Source organism: Aedes aegypti, chromosome 2 (assembly GCF_002204515.2).
Source record: "Aedes aegypti strain LVP_AGWG chromosome 2, AaegL5.0 Primary Assembly, whole genome shotgun sequence".
In the NCBI taxonomy this organism is placed as follows: Eukaryota; Metazoa; Arthropoda; class Insecta; order Diptera; family Culicidae; genus Aedes; species Aedes aegypti.
Genome location: NC_035108.1, coordinates 130,512,839 through 130,535,998, shown reverse-complemented (window position 1 = coordinate 130,535,998; position 23,160 = coordinate 130,512,839). Strand labels below are relative to the sequence as shown.

Below are 23,160 nucleotides of genomic sequence, written 5' to 3'. Positions count from 1 at the left end.
GAATGTTCTTATTATTTATTATTATTTTGAAATATTATCGTTCTTCGTAATGAACTGCTGATCTTCATCTGATGGAAGCATTTGGAGAGTGCTCGGGATCTTCTTTGAATTCCGGGACTTGCAGCCTACGGACGTGGGTAAGACATTTGAATGCGGAAATCAGAATAAGAAAGACAGGAAAAAATTACTTCAAGGAAAATCTGTATGGCGAAGTGAATGTTAGGTGTCGATAAATTTGCTTATGGCCAATTGGCTTATTGTGACTTCCTGCTTAATAACATTCCTCAAGCAAATATATGACTTTGCTGGCAGTGTTGATGATCTCAGGTGAATAACAGAGTTTGCAGTAAAATTATTAAAAATGAAAATTGTGCTTATCGAGTAAGGGCAGACGAGTTGACTGAGGCGACAAATATTGGCTTGCTTCCATTTATGATCAGCTCATCTCGAATCGCAGAACATGCCTGAACGATAAATAGCATGAAACGTCAAAAACGCAAGAGGTTGATCAATATGTTGGGAGAGCATCCATCAAATTGAATAACATAATTTTGCTAAACACATACTTTTTCAATTATTCAATTACTCTTGTAGCGACAAAATGCTACTCTCGACGATAGTCAGTCTAAACGTAAAACCTTGTTTCTATATTTTTTAGATTCAACCACTATCCTTTCCACGAAATGTCGGTTCGGCCAAGTATCATATGCTTTTTGTTGCAACTAAACCTTTTCGACCAAATGCCCATTCGACAAATTGTTCGTTCGATGAAATGTACTTTCGACCAAACGTCATTCGACTAAATGTCATTCGACCAAATGTCTTTTGACCAAATGTCTTTCGACCAAATGTCATAGATTCATTATTTTTCTTATCGATTTTGAACAGTTAATGTATGGTGAAACATCCCAGAATCCAAAGATGACCTTCAAAATTGCCGTCTTGTGCTCCTATTCACATCTTCAAGAGTACTAAATTGAACTAATGATACGCCAACAATCTCACTCTTCTTATTTTTCTTAACTTTCTGCAAATGCATCTTTTGCGCGATTTTTGCCCATGAAGTTTTGATACAATATTCTAAGCATAGATCATTATGCACTACCAATTGAAAAGCTTCACTCGCAAAGAAATTACCTGGTAATTATACGAAAAATTTTGTATTTTTGAAATGCGCGGTTGAAGGTAAAACAGCAGATTTTCCTTCAACCGCGCATTTCTTTAAACCTCGAGCTGTTCTTTGTATTGTACAACATTTTTCGTACAATTATCAGGTGATTTCTTTGCGAGCAAAGCTTTTCAATTGGCAGTGTATAAAGATTGTGCTACTTTCTCCCAAATATCGGTACTCCGAATGTCGTTTCCCCGAACATCAATTCTACGAAAACCAGTTCTCTGAACAACCCGTTGTCTCCGATTTTGCTACTTATCGGCGGTTCTTTTCAGTTTCACTGATCCCAGCATTTTTTGTTCTCTTCTGAATCGTTCTTTCGGTCAGAATCAATCGTGATGAGCGTCACTCACGTAGCACGATATAACAGTGTAGCGGATCGCGTTGGTAGTGTTTGATCCTTTGATCGTATTGCTTGCTCTTGCAAGGGCGAATTATGAACACTTGTTTGGCGGGCAAGCGTTTATCGAATAATATTGTGAATTGTGATGAATACCAATAAACATAAACATAAACCCGGTTAGGCGTGAATATATCGCACTGCGGAACACGTTTTTGTCTCAAGCATCATAATACCACTATTTAATTATTAAAGGGTTGCTGAATCCATTGCCGTTTTCAAAAATTCACAGCACGTCTAGTTTTTGATATATTGGCTATTGAAAATAAAAAATTTGACTATTTCAGCCAACTTGCATTCAAATTTGTATTGGAAAATGTTGTATTTTGCCATATAAAAAGAACAAAGAGTTTTGTGACTGCAAGCACGTTAAAAAAAATCGATCTTAATTTTATCGTGCAATTTCAACCAAATTTTATCTAAAATGAAAGTTGAAGTCTTATTTTGCATGTTTGCTGGGTTGGCGCACAACAAAGCTTGATAAATCATACTTTAAATGTCATGTAAACGTCAATTGAAATAATGTTTTATACAACTTTGGAGACCTGTAGCTGAAAATTGTGACGTGCAGGGACACTTCTGAGAACGGCATCAAATTCAGCGGCCAGAAATCAACTAAAACGCATAATTTAATCCTTGAGACACGCATCTCCAACTAAGGGTGACATCCAGATCTTTACCTTATCCCACTAATTCAATATCTTCCATGACAACTGTGGAGATGCAGTAGATTCTTCGGTCTCTAGTAACAACGGTTGTCTAGTTAGACTCCAACTAACATTCGTTCCTATCACCGATAACCATAAGGACGTGGCCGGCGCCGTTATTAACTACCATATTTTGAGCTCTCGATTTGTGCACATTGAGAATGGTAAGCCAATCCCAAGCCCCATTTATTAAATTTCTACATTTATAAGGTTTAATCACCGCATGACTTTAATATTATGAAAATGTATTGGCTTTTTTCGGTGAATGCGATACCTATACTCAGAGTGAAAGGGAGTAACGAAAGTAATGAAATGACAAGATGGATAGAATCGCAAGCAAGCGACGAGAGAAACTAATAGAAGTTTAAAATTTGTTTTATAGAGGGAACAACACAATCGAAACGACAAAATCGTTGCCTAACGTCCTGGTCTTGAACGGCTAGGTGTTGTAGTGTTGGTCACTACTATCACTAGACAGGCAAAAAATTGACGCCTCGACCTGTTAACTATGTTGTTCGGCGTATATAACAGTTCTATCGATCGTTGGCATATTTTCGGAGATGGATACGAAAGTAACGTTACTAACCGAGAAAAGCCAGTCATGCGGTGATTAAACTTTATAAATGTAGAATCCAATTGGCAAAGAAATCTAACAACGGACAAGCATGCTCCAATGGTACAGCCGAGAACATTCCTGACGAAAAGTTTCAATGACTGAAGCGGGAATCGAACCCATACCTCATGACACTAACCGCACGACACTAACCGCACGACACTAACCGCACGGCCACAAAGCCCTGTTGCCTGTCTAGTGTTAGTAGTGATAGAAGATTGTTCTTTGACCATTTTTAACTGCAGCTGTTTTGGGGTCGTCCATAAACCACGTGGTCGCTAATGGGAGTAGAGGGATGCGGTTCTAAACAAATAACATTCGAGTAAAAGTAGCACAAACGGTTTTAGTGCTACTTGCTATGATTTGGGTCAAATAAGAATTCTCTATTCTTCAAAAATGGGGGATGTTCTTAAACTGTCTTGTTTTGCAGAAAGCTCCTGAAGGTTGTTATAATATATGTAACTTTGCTTCGTGAACGGAGGCATTAATCACTATATCGAACAGTTGCTTCAAAATGTTGAAACGTATAATCTTATGACCTACTCCTCAAAAAGCATCAAAACTTCAAAGCTTATGATAAATAGAAGAGAGAATCTCTTGTGAAAACTTCCAAATAATAATTCCCTGTATAACTCATACCATTTTTTTCTGTCATGGTAAATTATGAATCTTAACATCAGTAAGCAGTATCAGGGCAATTAACACGGCCCATACAAGTTTTCAAATTTTTGTATCGGCAAAAGCCATGAGGATGGAGGGAGTGCCTGAGAATACGAATTGCCCTACAGTTTCAAACTTGATTTAGTGTAAATGATGGCTTCGGCACCCTGAGGGTGTTTTCGGCAGCACTAACTTATCGTCCTCGTTAAAAGTTATCTACGGAACAAGGGTTACCTTCAATGTACTCAACATATTCCTTGAACTATAATCGTCCATATAAATCACATCCTTCACAAAAATATTATATAACATGGGTTTTATCATTAAATGAAATAAATGCTTACGAAATTATCGTCATTCTTGAGCTGCTGAATAGAACAACACAAGAACAGCTTGAATTTTGAATGAAACATTTACAAATAAAAATTTCATTATTGACATGAAATATTATCAAATATTAGTTCGACCAAAAAAGCAAAAATAGATATTTCAACTTCATACAGATCAGAAGCATTGTTTTTTTTTTTGCCGGGAGCAAGACACTGCCCAAAATTGCGTGTTAATACATCCTTATAAAGATAAGATAGCTGATCTGCCCCCATAATAGCATTTTTGTAACATTCGATGAAAGTACACATTGAGTAAATTGAATACCAAGTGTGCATTGTATGACAGTATGGGAAGAAACTGAAATTACTAAAAAATATCAATTACTCAAAAGTGCTTATTTGGGGCTGAAATTGTGTACAGCTCATAGCGCATAGTGGGTGGATAGTCAGAAAATAATTCTGATAGAAATTTCATTGCTGCTACCTCACAAAGCACATTTATAATCGCAATGTGAATAATATGCGGTTACAATTACCAATGTGATAAAACAACTTGGTAAATTTTAGAGTTTTCTAGGCCAATCTCACAGATCTCAAGAAGATGATCGTATGTGTTTATCGTTTGATGGCTTTCCACGGTATTAACTCAAACTTGTCAAAAATGGCGAATGGGACAGATATGCAGTTATGGGTAGCAATCTTCACAGAAATCCGATGCGGTTCTGATGCAGTATGTTATGACTTTACAAATCCTCGAAGTGCAAACCTAACTGTCAAGATAACGAATAGTTATCGAAGCGTTTGTTTTGTTTCATGATCGAAGGCAGTCGATTGATTTGTAATTAAACTACTATGGCAAATGTACCATTAGTGTAAAGCGACCATATATGTCCCGCGGACACCCTGTCAGATATCATTCCCAATTAAACATTATTCGTATTGGATGTGTATTCTACAAACATTTTAGGTCTAAATCACGATCTAATTTCACAGTTTAGTCAAACAATTAGATTTGACGTAGTAATATCATGTTGAAAATTGCGTTGTCCCGGGACGTCTGGTCACCTTACATTAGTGGTGCATCTAAGAGGAAACTGCTAACACATGGTGATAAAATTATGAATAAGTGATTTCAACATATTAGTCGATAGATTTCAAATCTTTCTATTATTGAAATGTGTAAAAATAACTTTTTTTTTTTTTTAATTTCCTGCAAAAAGCCGTGCACCAATAATAGGAACACTTTTCCATTGATGGAGGTATGTTTCAAGACTGGTTCCTTTAGAGCCGCAAACCATTAATTTCTTATGGGACCCTCCATTATGGGTGAAAAGAGCAGAAACTGTAAGCAAAACAATTGTTTAAAACAGGTTAACGATTGAACGTCATGAATATTATTCGATTGCTTGTATCATTGTCACATCGTACATGATAGAAAAATATCACATAGTCATTTATTTATGCGATTCATGTCAAAACACACTACTTTCACCAAGGGAGCGTTTACCCTATTATATATTTTCTACTAAATAAATTTTCAACAAGCAAAAAGGCAAGCGGTGTGGACAAGAACTGGTCATGTGACCGGAATAAAATTCTGTCACTACTAAGCAATTTGTATGCGTACATTCCATGCAATATGCCTACTATTTTCGGGAATGGTACAGATTTCAGTGACTGAAAATTATGCAACAAATTGAATTAATAAGATGAAAAGCTACCACCCCTTCTTTTAGTATCATAACATTTCATGCAGACCATGAAACGCCGTCCCCTATTCACCACTTACCACATCGCAATGCATCGCATTGTGACAAAATTAATGCTATATCTCAAGCTCTGTAAAATCCCTAGCTATGCTTCAAGCCATCCTTTGACATATATCGATGCTGGGCTAAGCCATACGCCCCAACTCCCATCCAGTCATATCTCTTTCGTCAAACCAACGTGTGAAATAGGGTTCCTAGTACCGACTCCTTTTGACGAGTACCGGTTCTACGGTACTGTAACTCTCAGTACCGGTAGTACCGGTAAAATACCGGTACTGGAAGATTTTTTGCAATAAATATAATGCACCCAGTATTGGATGAAAAATTTTCAACTTTTTCTAATTCGTCAATGTTTAACTGCCATACGTGTGCGTATATTTGTAACAAAACTTTCAGACACCGAAAAAGCTCTTTCTAAGTCAATCCGGTTGTTGCTCGAATTGTTGGCCATGCATCGTGAAGTGTACATATATTTCGCTTTGAATAGATTCCAACAATCCTTGTGCCATAATTGAAGCATCTTCAAATGTTTCAATACCCTGACATATTTTTTTATATATATGTGGCTTGTTGTCAGAAAGCTTGATATTCATCATCAGCAGCTTCATTTGTATTCGGTAAATAATAATTCGATAATCCTGTTCGTAACCATAGGATCTGCTGAATCATTTCCATTCAATAATGACACCCTTAGTTTTTTTTTTTTTTTTTTCAAAGTTCTGACACATTTGTGTAATGCGTTCCTTGATCAACCTGAGGAGTTCATCGTTAACCATTTATTGTGAAAAAAAAATTATAGATTCAAACAATTTCTAGAATTTTCTTCAGTACCGAAAATACCGGTACTCAATGCTTTCCAGTACCGGTATTTCGGTACCAAAAAGTGGTCGGTAATACCGGTACTTTCGGTACCGGTACTCCCCAAGTAACAACTAGCCCGATAATTCGCCTCTTTGGTCTTATTGTGCTATTATAAGGCCAATATAGGGCGTGTCAGCTGTATAATAGCACTATACTAGCACGCATAGCGAATTAATGTGCTATTTGGTTACTTGGGTCCCGGTACCAAAACCCTAGTGCGAAAGCTGAAATTGTGAAACTTTGAGACAACAGTTTATCTTCTAAATCTTTCCTGCATGAGACCGTTGGTTGTGGCTCCGATAGCAAATCACTCGCCCGTTCATCCAACCGGCAAAATGGATTCACATTTCGGCTAAACGCTTTGGGGATCGACACACCGAAACATGATACTTTTGTTTTACACTGTGGTATAATTTCTGGAAGTATTCAGCCAGAACTTCTTGGAGTGTCAACCAAAAGAAGTTCCGGAAAAATGTTAAGCCATGAATTTGTCATTGCATCATAAAGTTTGACGGATTAAAACCAAACCCTCCGGCAATGTCCCAGATTGCGACTGTGACCATGGAGCTTCTATTTATCATTGCGAAGACGATAATGTATGGTCAAAACTGTGCTCCAGTCGGGTGGAAATTTTCGGCCACATCGTTAGCTGCTTACCACCTATTCTAGCCAGTTCCGGACTTGGTCCCATTATCGTGGTGCTCCCCAGAGCGTTGTTATCAGAAAAAAAAAATTCTCCATCAAATCTGTTGTCACCCATTTTTTTCTAACTAACTGAGCAAAAATAAAAATTGTGGGACGCGTTTGGACTAACGCCCTTTCTTAGGTGTAAGTCCACAAGTTTAAAGAAAATCAAAGATATTTAAACGGTTTTCATTTAATATGATTATCGAATGAAATATTAGTATTAGTGAAAAACCATGCAATTGCGATTTGTCATTGATTTTTTTTCCTGATAATAATGGTTTGGGAAGCTCCGCGATTGTCCCAGTACAAATGAACGACAACGGTTAGAGTACTTCTGCAGTATCCTGTTTCCGAAACCTTCTTCCTTCGGACAACTGAACTCCATGCACGTTTGCATAGTTTGCGACATACGTCCACTTGTATACGGGAGGGTTCCACTCAATTAGACATGAAACGCGAAACACCGTCCAATTGAGCTACATCAGGGATTGCTGTCGGTAAATTTAACGAGAACTGATACCGAACAGGAGTTGTGTTTTATCCAGATCAATGCAATGCAATTCCGATGATGGTGGTGGTTGAGTAGCAGCTTCAATAATATGGCGACAACGTATTCGGTTCCTAGTTCCAAGAATCGTTTGTGTAGCCGTATGAGAGAAATTTCCACGAATTTAATGTATGGTTTGAATTCAATGGGTTTGTAGCAGTGTTTTGTGCAATTGCAAATTAAAGCAATAAACAGCATTTGCCATTTGATTAGTGGAGCATGTTATCTCTTTTAAATTGTCGTTAACGTTTGAAAGAGCAATTCACTGAAATAAGGCGAGCAATATTTTCAATATTTGAAACACATTAAGGCTAAGTAGCCCCTCATTCATTTTAACAGCTTTCAAAGCGATAAAACTCAGTCTTGATAGTTTATATTGACTTGAAAAAGTATCACTGTATCCACTAACATGTATAATATATGCTGATACCTTTTCAGCTGTGTCAGTGCAAACCCAATTGATTATCTTTGATTCGAAATCGAGAGATGAATTAGCAACAATCAACGCGTACAAATTTCAATGACGGCCTACTCCACCTTAAAGTCCGCTAAATCTGACTGCACCTGAAAACTGTACTCGATACCCGTCTTTTAATTCAGCTGTAACTCTGCAAGTGAAGGGGACGGACCTGGTGTAGTGGTTAGAACACTCGCCTCTCACGCCGAGGACCTGGGATCGAATCCCATCCCCGACATAGTCACTTATGACGTAAAAAGTTATAGTGACGACTTCCTTCGGAAGAGAAGTAAAGCCGTTGGTCCCGAGATGAACTAGCCTAGGGCTAAAAATCTCGTTAATAAAGTCAAACCAACCAACCAATCTGCAAGTGACTCAAAAATTGGTGACTGCTCGGACAATCAGAATGTACGTATAACAAAATCACATTTTGCGTTCTTCTACTTCTTACTGGCGTTATGTCCTACACTGTCTTATTCGGACAGAGACTGCTCCTCAGCTTAGCGTTTTAACGATCATTTCCACCATTATTAGCTGAGAGCTTTCTATACCAATTGACAATTTTCGCATGCGCATATCGTGTGGTAGGTACTGTGCTGTCAGATGTCAGTGCTATTTTTTTTCGATTTATTGATCCCTTTTCGATCCTTCTTTGGACCTTCTTCTTCTTGGCATAACGCTCACTGGGACAGAGCCTGCTTCTCAGCGTAGTGTTCTTATGAGCACTTCCACAGTTATTAACTGAGAGCTTTCTTTGCCAAAGTTGCCATTTCTGCATTCGTATATCGTGTGGCAAGTACGATTATATTCTATGCCCAGAGAAGTCAAGGAAATTTACTTTACGGAAAGATCCTGGACCGACCGGGATTCGCATGGCTTTGCTTTGTAGCCGCGGACTCTAACCACTCGGCTAAGGAAGGCCCCTGTGGACCTGTGTCTTCTATATTTCGTTGGACCCGTTAGCGCAAGCTAGCAGTAATAATATTTTTCGGACACCGTCTTGAAAAAAATCTCTTAGAAGGTCACTTCTTCTTCCGTTTATTCACTGAGCATGGTTGCAATAACGAAAAAAAGGAAAGGTGAATCTCAGGATTCACAACTTCCAAGGGTTACCAGACGTACTCCTTTTAGAGTTCAAGTACTCTTTTTCGCCTTAGAAATTTGTGTACTATTATTTTTTGCCAGTTATTACTGACGATAATCGACAAATCAAATAACCTGTCCAAGAAGCCATATCAACCTTTATCATAAATCCTCGAGCTTTAAGCTTTTTCAGATGAATCTTTTTCACAGGATAGCACAGATCTTTCACCGATTTTAGGCGAAAACTGGCTGAATCAAATAGGGTAACGACTGTTTACATCGTTCTAAAGTTCGTTTACATCGTTCTAACAGCTAGCGCCAGCGGCAAAAAGTACAGACAACAACTTTTTGAACATTCACTGATGACACTGATGGTTGTATTCCGTTCACTGATCGCGCTACGCTAACGTATGGAAAATAATTGAAAACGTAAATTAACTTGCAATTAGGAAACTTGATCAAAAAAGTAGTGATAAGAAATCAAACGTAATGTGAATACATAACTTTTTGTGATAGGGGGTCGTCCATATACCACGTGGGCATTCATTAGGGGACCAAAGACCACGGTTCATAGAAATTTTATAATTTTTGTTGGAGAAATGACCACGATGGGGGAGGAGGATGGTCTGGAATCCCAAAAAACTGTCCACGTGGTTAATGGGCAGCCCCTTACTTCATCTCCAGTGATGCTTTTTTTGCTGCATAATTTCGTTTTTACTCTCACTGGAAAAAAAACCATCTATTGCCAGTTTTGAATATTGCTCTATTTGACTTTTTCTGAAGCACTTTTTCTAGAAACGTCGTTTAGGCGATGAAATTTTTCATGAACAAAGCGTGAGAATGAAAAGGTTTCACTTTGAAGTGCAGTTTGAAAACCACATAAGTAAACTATGAAATCAATCAAGTTTGTAAGTTTTATAATGTTTTACCAAGTCATTAATAAAACTTAAATAAAAAACAATGCTTGAGGTTACTTTTCGATCCACGTTTCACTCCTCTCATCTCTTTTGGTTACTTCACAAACTCATATTATTTTACATTTTTTTAGATTATTCTTGCTAAGTACTAAGGAAAGACTATGTTCAACAAATTTGAAAGACAATATAATTATAAAAAGTCGAAACACTTTTGGTATAGTAAATGTAATTAAAAAAAATATTGATATAAAATCGATTCACTCAGGGTCAAAGTTTCATATAGTAATAAAGCATATTACAGAATGGTAAGAAAAATAAGAGTTAAATTTCGTAAAATCTTTGATGAAATGTTTTAATTTTAATTGAAATGTAGGAAAAGTGGCTGTGAATCAGACATTTTTTGCAAGAAAATTACGAAATTATTAATTAGTAGTGCATTTAAAAACTTTCAAGGTAGGCTAAGTGTACTCTTAAGTTCCCTTTTACAGAGTTAAAAAAATGTATTCTTTTCAGTGGAACAAATATGGTAATCCTACAACTTTCTTCAAAAAAGTGGGGTTTGAAACTGTTTCTAAACGTGGCAACAATGAGAGAAGTGACGTTTTTCCAGAATGCGCGCTTTGATCAATCATTTTTTTCGAACATCAAATCAAAGCCTCTGCCTCAGGCTCTTTGATTCAAGTGAGGAAGCAAAGAGTGGCGCCTATCGTGGTCTGATGTTCTGAATTTGGAGCATTTGGGCAGGGGATCTTGAACTCCATTAGGGGAATCCAGGTTCCATTCTTGATCGCTAAGAAAGGAGACTGCCGCATTTTGCCTGAAACACTTAAAGATCGTGCACTTCTTCTCAAAGCACTGGAAATGTTTTTAACATAATCCCATAAGGTGTATCCTACAATCAAAAACAATCAGCATCAAAATTGAATAAAACCTTAAGTACTTTTGATTCCGGGGGCTACTTTGGACATTCACCTTTCGAATTTATTTTCGGCATAAATATTCATCTGAGCAATTGTGTGTCTTCAGCACTTTTATTAACCAATGCCTACCACTAGGCATGAAATTTTCTACTATCAGTGCATTACACAGTGAAGTAAATTCAGATACTTTGTCGCGTATACCACACAGATGTGGGTTTGAAAGAAACATTTTATACCTACTTTGTTACGCCATGCATATCCAAACAACCAAAACAAACTCGCCAGCTGTCACTTGGCATTTCAAAACGGTGGAATGGGAAATCTGACACATTGGACAACCCCCCTTCTAGATACCTTGGTTAGGCGAGCTTTGTTTGCAGTTGATAGCCGTACACCCACCCTGATGAAGACAGATAAGAACCTGAGAGAGACTCGCGAAGAGGAAAAATATCAACGTCATATAGGCCTATTCACATGACGTCTCAAATCAGCTGATCAGGAAGCACTTTGACAGTTCTTCTATGAAAATGACAGGCCCGTGTTAGCACCGGTCCTCCACCGATGTAAACAAATGCATAGACGGATCTGTTACATGAAAAGGCCTATGCAGCCCACATTCCGCTGTCACGAAACGTCAAATGCAGCCGGTCGTTTTTATGGCTGAAAAAGTGAAAAGTATTGTACTCAAAATAAACTATTATTAAAAACCTTAGTCAGCGGAGCAGTTTTTCCAAAGATGCTGATTAATCTGAACACAAGACTAATTATTTATGATGTCTGCTACGTTTACTGGTATGAAATTTCACTCAAAAGTCCGTTTATGTTTCGATGTGATGCAAACGCAATAGCTTTTTTTTTTCCTGAGATGGCCATGTGAGAGCTTGAACGGTTTGCGCAAGTGGAATAAGAAAAAAAAACTCAGCAATCGCAGAAAAAGAAGACCGTCTCCGCGAGTCTCGTCTCAGATAAGAACAACCCCTAAATTAAAGTAAGCCATGATTAGAACCCTTCGTTTACCATCACTCTTAATTTCCCGAAATGCCATGTTTCTGTCAGTTTTTCAACAAAGCCAAACAGTACCGTGCTGTCTCCAGTGCTCCGAAAAGCGACGGCGCCTCAAACACCGATCAGACTGACCCCATTCGTGGAGGCAGCGCGGTTTCGGCGTCGGAACTTGTCCAACTGAAAGCCGAGGTATGGACACTCCGAAATGCTCTCTCGGACGCCACCGCAGTGAATAACAATATGCAGGTAAGGGATTATGCTAGGTAGATGAAGCTACAATGTACCTACTTCATACAATGGTTTGTATGAATCGGACCGAACAGTAATTGCAGGGAGGATTCGTGGAAAGCACAATGAAATTTTACCGTTTTTCATTTCCTAGGATGCAATCACACAAGCGGTAGCGGAAAAATACGAGCTGCTCGATGAACTGCAACGGGCGAAGAGTGAGATTGCCACGCTGGAAACGGAACGCCGGAAGGAACGAAATCTGTACTGCCAGGAAAAAGATAAATTTCTACAGGAAATTGCATCCTACCGGGTGAAAATCAACGAGCTGTCGTTTTTAGTGGTTTGTATCGTCCCGTGTTGTTCGTTTAGTTGGTGAAGCGCTTAAATTAATGTGGCTTGATCTCCGCAGGATAAAATTTCGCAACAAAACATTGATTTGAAACAGTCACTTTTTGAAGCAAACGACACGGTATGTAAAATAGGACATAAATATATGAAGCTCAAGTCATCAGGGTACTGAAGTTTGGCGATTTCGTAAATGTTATTATAAGCATTAAGCAGCTTACTGTCAGAACATTTTATCTCGAGATTACTAAAGAAAACCATCATCCTCGTAAAATAGCGCTTTCTTCATACTGGCATTACGTCCCAACTAAGACAGAGCATGCTTCTCAGACTAGTGTTCTTATGAGCACTTCCACAGTTATCAACTGAGAGCTTTCTTTGTATCGTGTGGCAGGTACGAAGATACTAAGCAGAAAAGATCCTCGATCCTCGGTGGGATTCGAACCCACAACCCTCAGCTTGTTCCTTCTGAATAGCTACGCGTTTACCGCTACGGCCATCTGGGCCTCAGCGCTCTAGCAGCGTGGCGCTAAATTGAGTGAAACATTCATTATGTTTATGCAAAACCCTTGTTCCTCATATTTTTGGAGCTTAGCGTTTGGTTGCTTGTTAGCCGGTCCACAAAAGGTGTGAAACCCAGGGCTCGCTTTGCCAATAAAACAACGCCAACGGTTCTTCCATTTCGCACGTCGTTCAAACCCAGATGCAAAGCCATACACAGTGTTCTATTTTGAGAAAAAATGGGTGCAATCCTACCGAGATCGTATAGCATTTGAACAATATGATTCTTCTTTTTCTTCTTGTTATTACGTCCTCACTAGGACTGAAGCCTGCTCCACAACTTAGTGTTCAATGAGCACTTCCACAGCTATTGACTGAGAGCTGTCTTTCCCAAAGTTGCTATTTTCACATTCGTATATTGTGTGGCAAGTACGATGATACTATATTCCCAGGGAATCAAGGAAATTTCCATAACGAAAAGATCATGGACCAACAGGAAATCCAACCCAGACTTCTACAGCTTGACTTTGCTTTGTAGCCGCGGACTCTAGCAACTCAGCTAAGAAAGGCCCGTAAAATATTCAATTTATACTGAGAACCTATCGTGGGCATCGTGAAAACATGTCTTCTTGAAAACATAATTTCGTAATTGTTTTCTCCGAAAATAATACACTGTGCGATGCTCGAACACGCTCCATCCATTGGAACTCACACCTGAATCTGAACGACGAAAAACGTGTCACGTTTGTTGTGTCGAGAACAGGGAAAAGCACGACGTCTACGGGGACAATTTTCATCGTCCTGTCCTGTTATTATTACCAATGGCAGAGGTTTCGTGCTCTATGTGCTCCGAACAGACGATGTCGGAAAGAACGAGTGTAGCCGTCGTACGAGCGTACAACAGTCTAGTCCAGTTGGATGATGTGTGTATTTTGCATGAGTTGGGACCAAGATGATGCACGACGATAGTAACATTTTGTCCAAGGGAGTGCAAACCGGTGGATAACATAACAAGGTTTCACGATAGATGGTTTATTCGCGCCAAAACATAACATAGATGTTGGAATAGGTAATGTGGTAATTGTAGTTTTACAGGATGTCCGCATAGTATTCGTATAGAAACATTGAAGACATGTCTTCTTGTAACCAAACAGAACCAATAGATTTTTCCTACATGGTTTAATATCTATCATCAGTGAGTTTGACGCATTTCTGATTTCAAACAGTGGCGCGGGAAGTGGGTAGGACAGGTAGGACATGTACTACGCACAGAAACATCTGGGTAGGACAGACAAAGGATTGTCCTACCCACGATTCAAAAAAAAAGATTATATGAATTAAAAGTATTTATCATCTGATTCAATATACATGCAAACTCGATCAACATCGTACATATTCTTAAGGAAAATGGAAGACACGATGAGGTTTTTCATGATATTCTTATGCCGAGTAAAGCGTGACATGGTTTGTGCTCTTCAAGAATTTCGTCTCAGATATCTCGAGGAAAAGCTCCAGGAATTATCAGAGTGATTTTATTTTTAATACTTCCAGGGTCTTCTACAGGGATTCTTCCACAAATTCTTCACGACATTTATCAACCAATTCTTCCAAAAATTGTTACAGCAATTTTTCAAAAAATGCTCAGAAGAATTTCTCCAGAATATGCTCAAGGACATATTTGAGCTACTACCTCCAGTTATTTATTTGGGTAGTACTTTGTTTTTTTTTTTCAAAACTATCCTAACATTTCCTCTATAGATTTTTTGCAAATCTTTTAATTAAATTCTCCAGTTGTTACTCTAAGAGATCTTCCAAAAATTTATTCCAGGATTTTTTTTAAAGAAACTCTACAAGAATTCCTCCGCTTGTTCATGATTCCTTCAATAATTTATCCACGTTAGTACTGCCCATACTCGCAATACAGTCCCATTAGGAAAATTATGATGTCGCGAAAAACGCTTCTAAACATAAAACCAACATTTTCGTTTTGCCGCTGCTGGCAGTAGTAAATGCTGGTGGCATTGCTCAATATACCATCATTGCAATGTGTCGAAACCGTAGACAATTAAAATTTAGTAAAAGTGATTGTTTTTTCCCTATCCAAATTAGTGGAATTTCAGATGGGACTCGTTATCCGAGTATTTTTCTCACTAAACGCTTGAATACCCGCATACCAGTCCCATTACTTGGGATTCACTTACTTTGTTGTCGTGCACCTTAACACTTGTTTAAGTTAACTTAACCTTAACTTGTTGTTTAAGTTTACAACCGATTACAATGTACCTTTCGTGTTGCAGCTTTCAGTTATCAACTATTTTTCAATAGTAACAATGTTGAAGTTCTTAAGTTGGTTATAATGTTTGAGAAAATGGTGAAGGTTTTCCCGAGTACAAATTAACTGTTGTGGTCGACTCTATGGAAGGCTTGCTGAAATTGCAGCTCAACCCAGGGGTGGAGGATTTGAAAAATATCCAAGAAACATGAGTCGATCATGCTTTGGACAACTTGATGAAGGTAAATGGCGGTTCTCAAGATATAGATAATCCTGATGCGTGCATTTGGTGTTGCAGACACTTAGCTTGACCATGTGAACACTGTCGATAGTGCTAGTGACGATGTGCGTAATCTTGCGGCGGCCATACAAGCTTCTCACTCCTCGCTGCTGGACTTCAGCCTGCCGGAGATTCTGATTATGATTGGCCGCAGGACGATTGTGAATGGAGCAGTAAAATAGTCTCAGGAAAACTATGTTACTTTACTTTAGTTTACAGGCAGATGTGGTGTAACTATTGATCGAAAAACAAAAAAGTCGTTGTGGTCAAACCTTTTTTTAAACAAAAATAAGAGTTCCACTGGATTATAGATGATTTGTACTTTCCTGATTTGTTTAATTGTTTCTATAAGGAAATAGAAATCCCTATGCAAGCTTTCAGAAATCATCATAGGAATAGGTTTACTTTAATTTCTTCTTCTTTAATTATCGAATGGGACTGATATGCGGGTACTTTCAATATGGGACGCACATGGTTTGGTATTTTTTCACATTTGGTCCATACAAAGTTACAATTTGGAGCATGATTTTAGAACTTACTTATTTGGCTTTACATCAATTATCTTGATAAAGCCTCGCCAACAATATTTCGCCAATTCCCTCGGTTCATGGCCGCTTCTCTCCATCCTCGACTGTGACCCACGCTCTCCAGGTCCTGGTGTACCTGGTCAATCCACCTAGCTCGCTGCGCCCCACGCCTTCTTGTTCCGACCGGATTCGTGGCGAACACCATCTTTACAGGGTTGTTGTCCGGCATTCTTGCAACATGCCCTGCCCAGCGTATCCTTCCAGCTTTAGCTACCTTCACGATACTGGGTTCGCCGTAGAGTTGAGCGAGCTCGTGGTTCATCCTTCGCCGCCACACGCCGTTCTCCTGCACGCCGCCGAAGATCGTCCTTAGCACTCGGCGTTCGAAAACCCCAAGAGCTTGCAAGTCCTCCTCGAGCATAGTCCACGCCTCATGCCCATAGAGGACTACCGGTCTTATGAGCGTTTTGTACATCGTGCATTTGGTGCGGGGGTGAATCTTTCTTGACCGCAGTTTCTTCTGGAGCCCATAGTAGGCACGACTTCCGCTGATGATGCGCCTTCGTATTTCCCGACTAACATTGTTGTCAGCCGTCAACAAGGATCCGAGGTAGACGAACTCGTCCACCACCTCGAAGGTATCCCCGTCTATCGTAACACTGCTTCCTAGGCGGGCCCTGTCGCGCTCAGTTCCGCCAACCAGCATGTACTTTGTTTTCGACGCATTCACCATTAGCCCGACTCTTGTTGCTTCGCGTTTCAGGCGGGTGAACAAATCTGCCACCGTTTCAAATTTTCTCCCAATAATATCCATGTCGTCCGCGAAGCAAACAAATTGTCCGGATCTCGTGAAAATCGTGCCTCGACTGTTAAGTCCGGCTCTCCGCATGACACCTTCAAGCACAATATTGAACAACAGGCACGAAAGTCCGTCGCCCTGTCGTAGTCCCCGCCGAGACTCGAACGAACTGGAGTGTTCGCCCGAGATCTTCACGCAGTTTTGCACACCGTCCATCGTTGCTCTGATCAATCTTGTGAGCTTCCCGGGAAAGCTGTTCTCGTCCATGATTTTCCATAGCTCTATGCGGTCGATACTATCGTATGCCGCCTTGAAATCGATGAACAAATGGTGCGTAGGGACCTGGTACTCACGGCATTTCTGGAGGATTTGCCGCACGGAAAAGATCTGGTCCGTTGTCGAGCGGCCGTCGATGAAACCTGCTTGATAACTTCCCACGAACTCGTTTGCTATAGGTGATAGACGACGGAAGAGAATCTGGGATAGCACTTTATAGGCGGCGTTTAGGATGGTGATTGCACGATAATTTTCACACTCCAGTTTGTCGCCCTTTTTGTAGATAGGGCATAAAACGCCTTGCTTCCACTCCTCCGGTAGCTGTTCCGTTTCCCAGATTCTGACTATCAGCCGATGCAGACAAGCGGCCAACCTGTCCGGGCCCATCTTGATGAGTTCGGCTCCGATACCATCCTTGCCAGCGGCTTTGTTGTTCTTGAGCTGTTGAATGGCATCCTTAACTTCCCCCATCGTGGGAGCTGGTTGATTTTCGCTGTCCGCTGTGCTGACGTAGCCATCGCCTTCGCTGTCCTGACCTTCTGTGCCTGTGTTCTCTGCGCCATTCAGGTGTTCATCGTAGTGCTGCTTCCACCTTTCGATCACCTCGCGTCCGTCCGTCAAGATGCTCCCATCCTTATCCCGGCACATCTCAGCTCGCGGCACGAAGCCTTTGCGGGATGTGTTGAGCTTCTGATAGAACTTCCGCGTTTCTTGAGAACGGTACAGCAACTCCATCTCTTGGCATTCCACCTCTTCCAGGCGGCGCTTTTTGTCCCGGAATAGGCGGGTTTGCTGTTTCCGCTTCTGTCTGTATCGTTCCACGTTTTGCCGCGTACCATGGTGCAGCATTGCAGCCCGCGCTGCATTCTTCTCCTCTAAAACCTCCTGGCACTCCTCGTCGAACCAATCGTTTCTTGAGCTCCGTTCCACATATCCGACAACGCTTTCGGCAGTGTCGTTAATGGCTGCTTTGACTGTCCTCCAGCAGTCCTCAAGAGGGGCCCTATCGAGCTCGCCCTCATCCGGCAACGCTGCCTCAAGATGCTGCGCGTACGCATTGGCGACATCCGGTTGTTTCAGCCGCTCGAGATTGTACCGGGGCGGGCGTCGGTACCGTACATTGTTGATGACGGATAGTTTTGGGCGCAGTTTCACCATCACCAGGTAGTGGTCGGAGTCAATGTTGGCGCCACGATAGGTTCTGACGTCGGTTATGTCGGAGAAGTGCCGTCCATCGATCAAAACGTGGTCGATTTGCGATTCTGTCTGCTGAGGTGATCTCCAGGTGTACCGATACGGGAGGCTGTGCTGGAAATAGGTGCTACGAATGGCCATGTTCTTGGAGGCGGCAAAATCTATCAGTCGTAGGCCGTTCTCATTCGTCAGCCGGTGGGCGCTGAACTTTCCAATCGTCGGTCTGAACTCCTCCTCCTGGCCAACCTGAGCGTTCAAATCTCCTATGATGATCTTGACGTCGTGGCTTGGGCAGCGGTCGTACTCGCGTTCGAGCTGCGCGTAAAATGCGTCCTTGTCATCATCAGTGCTTCCGGAGTGTGGGCTATGCACGTTGATTATGCTGAAGTTAAAGAATCGGCCTTTGATTCTTAACTTGCACATTCTTTCGTTGATCGGCCACCACCCGATCACGCGCCTCTGCATATCACCCATCACTATAAAAGCTGTTCCCAGCTCGTGTGTGTTGCCGCAGCTCTGGTAGATGGTATGATTACCTCTAAACGTTCGCACCAATGCTCCTGTCCAGCACACCTCCTGCAGCGCTACGATGTCGAAACCGCGGGTCTTCAGTACATCGGAGAGTATGCGAGTACTTCCAATGAAGTTGAGAGATTTGCAGTTCCACGTACCGAGTTTCCAATCGCTAGTCCATTTTCGTCGCTGTGGTCTTTGCCGATTGTTCCGGTCCGTATTCTCTCGTTGACGTTCCTGTGCTGATGTGTTTTTACGGTTGGCTTGCAGGGCCTGACACCAACCCCCTAGATTTCCGGAGGACCATTCCCCCTAAATGTTCGGAGGGCCATAGTGCGCAGTTTAGCTTAGAGTCCTTCTCTGGCACTCGGACGATGATCAGCCGCCCCTGACATGGGGAACAGACGCTGTTGTGAGCCGCTCCTAACGTGGAGTACAGACGCTCCAGGTTTGCAAAAGCAAACCCCCCCTTCCCTGTCAGCATACGACCAAAGTTCCCACCGGGGGTTGGTTACCCGATCTTCCCCAAGGTTACTCGTACCCCGGCCAGTACCACGAGGAGGTAGGGATAGGAGTTGCTGGGCAAGAGGCTAAGGACCGCACAAAGGGGTCTATTTTATTCCTGCAGGTACGCGAGGTACCAATGGTACGCCATGCCCAGCCATTTACCGCGCCAGAAAATACACTTAAAATGGATACTATTCATGAAGCTAACTCTAAAGTGGCAAAAAATCAAATGGGATTGTTATGCGAGTATGGGCAGAGTATTACTCCTTCAGTTTTACCATACATTTCTTGAAAGGTTTCTCAAAAAATCTTTACAAGTCTGGTAGAGATTAAGTGTCTCAAAAATAGGAAATTGAAAACCAAACGAGAAACAAGTAACTCAATACATAGGAATCAGTAGATAAAATTTTGATTGTTCATAACATTAGAGCAGACATTTCTTTAAGATCTAAAACTTTTGTTTTGAGAATTCCTCGTGAAATTACGAAAAGTATTACTGTATGTATTTTTTCATGATTTTCTATGGGTTTTTTATCAGTAATTTATTCAGATAATTGCTTAAATGTACAAATATTACACCAAAAATTTGTAAAGAAGTTCATTTTGTGTTTTTTTTTTTTCGTGGGATTTCTTTATGAATTTTGATCAGGACAGCTCAAGAATTTCATTTGGATTTTCTCAAGGAGAACCACAGAAATGGAATTTCTTCAAAGATTGTTTCAGAAATCATACAAATTCCTCCAAAAACTTGATTAAATAGATTTTCATGAATGGCCTAGCTCCTCCAAGATTTAATCCAGTAATTCATACATTGATTTTCTTGGAACATCCTCCAAGATTCCTGGTCGAAAAATCTTCTAAAATTCAATCAATTACTTCTTGTTGTCACGATGAGAGGGGTTCCAATAAATTGGTCAGCTGAAGTTAAGTATCTAGGGCTCATGCTAGATAAGAATTTAACTTTCAAAAATCACATTGAGGGCATTCAAGCCAAATGTAATAAATATGTAAAATGTCTCTATCCCCTTATTAATAGAAAATCAAAACTTTGTCTTAAGAACAAGCTTTTGATATTCAGACAAATTTTCAGGCCAGCCATGTTGTATGCTGTACCAATATGGACTAGCTGTTGTAATACCAGGAAAAAGCTCTGCAGTGAATTCAAAATACATTTTTGAAAATGATTCTGAGGCTTCCTCCCTGGTATAGTACCGATGAGTTACATAGAATATCCGATGTTGAAACATTGGAACAAATGTCAAATAGAATAATTAATAATTTCAGGCAAAAATCGTTACAATCTTCTATTGCCACGATTAATGCGTTATATGTTTAGGTTAAGTTAGGTAAAGTATCTTCAAAACATTTTTTTTTCTCTTATAAGCAGGTGAAATCAACTCACCTGTAAAAAATCTGAACTGCTACGGCAAATGAAATGTAATATGTTGTTAACAAAATGTTAATAAAATCTTAGATTTGTGTTACCAAATTAGGATGATAGTGTTGTCTAATAACACAGAACACCTAGATATAAGAAATAATGAATGTAATGCTTAGAATGATACTAATAAAGAAATAAAAAAAAAAACAATTACTTCTTCATACATTTCTAGGGATTTTCTTTGAAATAGTCTTTCAGCATTTGTGAACGATTTCAACTAGGGATTTCTCTAAAGATGCCTCCCAAGTAACACAACTTGTTTTATAAATGAATAAAATACTTGATTCATACAAATTGGTATGTTTTGTGGTGAATATGGATAACTTTATTTTGTACACTTAAATCACCGAAAAAGCGCAAAAAATGGCGGCTTATAAAACATCTTTCATGTCATAGAAGATGTTTCCCAATACATCATTAGAACATACAATTATGTGTTAAAGATGTATTGCATAGCATCACTAATACTTACTTGTTATATTGAAGCCAGGAAGATGTATTGTTTTACAAATAACATATATTTTTGTTTTGATAACATCAGTTCAAAACAAAATCAAAATAATGAAAGCGATTTATTTTTCTCTTCACGAATTGCTTATGGTGAATATTAAATTTTCTTCTGATAATTACCAATAGTGTACTCAAACTGTGTGCGGCTTCAGATTTATTGTGAAATGCACAATTTTGTTAATTGTAAATTCATGCGCCTTAATGAAATGGAAAAACAAAACAAACTATCCTAAAAATATGTATGCCATCATAGAATTTTGCAGCGGATCAATTCCCAATGTCAGAAACACAATATGGTGTCTTCCTCACGAAGCCTGCAGTGCCGTCAAAAAATGTTCGGATATTTATCGATTACTACTTACTTATTTGGCTTTACATCAATTATCTTGATAAAGCCTCGCCAACAATATTTCGCCAATTCCCTCGGTTCATGGCCGCTTCTCTCCATCCTCGACTGTGACCCACGCTCTCCAGGTCCTGGTGTACCTGGTCAATCCATCTAGCTCGCTGCGCCCCACGTCTTCTTGTTCAGACCGGATTCGTGGCGAACACCATCTTTACAGGGTTGTTGTCCGGTATTCTTGCAACATGCCCTGCCCAGCGTATCCTTCCAGCTTTAGCTACCTTTACGATACTGGGTTCGCCGTAGAGTTGAGCGAGCTCGTGGTTCATCCTTCGCCGCCACACGCCGTTCTCCTGCACGCCGCCTAAGATCGTCCTTAGCACTCGGCGTTCGAAAACCCCAAGAGCTTGCAAGTCCTCCTCGAGCATAGTCCACGCCTCATGCCCATAGAGGACTACCGGTCTTATGAGCGTTTTGTACATCGTGCATTTGGTGCGGGGGTGAATCTTTCTTGACCGCAGTTTCTTCTGGAGCCCATAGTAGGCACGACTTCCGCTGATGATGCGCCTTCGTATTTCCCGACTAACATTGTTGTCAGCCGTCAACAAGGATCCGAGGTAGACGAACTCGTCCACCACCTCGAAGGTATCCCCGTCTATCGTAACACTGCTTCCTAGGCGGGCCCTGTCGATTTATCGATTAAATATTCTAAATTATTCTATGAAAATCACGTTACTAAGTAGCATCCACATTAATATCAATCGATCTACCCTGAATAACACACTACTTGTGTATAATCACAATGTGTTTATTGCGCTAACTTCTCAAATTAACATTCGGACAGCATAAATCAAACGACTTTATGTACTGTGCCGTGACCATTTTTTGGACCGTCAATGTTGCGGCAAATTTTTACTTTGCATTCGTACGTGCCACGTGGCAACTGAAGCGCTTGTATAGTTTGTGTGAACAACGTGTTTAAGACGTAAAATTAACGTGCATAAATCTCAAGCCATCAAGTTGGCTCAAACAGGTGTTAATAATGCGCTACTGACGTTTTACTTAGCATCTCATTTTCAAGAAAGGTAATGAAGTCATATACTTATATAATCAACGTATTCAATAGGCATCAGAAACATATGTTTTTTTGATTGAACGTTGTGAGGCAACTTGTAATCATCAAACCTTACAATGACTGTATTTCACCACAAGATGTTTTTCAATAGGATTATAATACTGTCGATGTGACGATGGATTTCAAAGAATAACAGAGCATGTGCTACTGTATAGAATGC

General features: G+C 40.2%; 1 protein-coding gene across 1 annotated transcript; it reads left to right on the top strand.

Moving 5' to 3' along the window:
* The first annotated feature begins 12,086 nt into the window (after window positions 1-12,086).
* On the top strand, window positions 12,087-12,976 carry LOC110675326. Its single transcript, XM_021839889.1, has 3 exons — window positions 12,087-12,372; window positions 12,509-12,697; window positions 12,767-12,976. The coding sequence occupies exons 1-3, from the start codon at window positions 12,160-12,162 to the stop codon at window positions 12,875-12,877; spliced, it is 513 nt and encodes a 170-aa protein (XP_021695581.1). The 5' UTR covers window positions 12,087-12,159; the 3' UTR covers window positions 12,878-12,976.
* The last annotated feature ends 10,184 nt before the right edge of the window (window positions 12,977-23,160 follow it).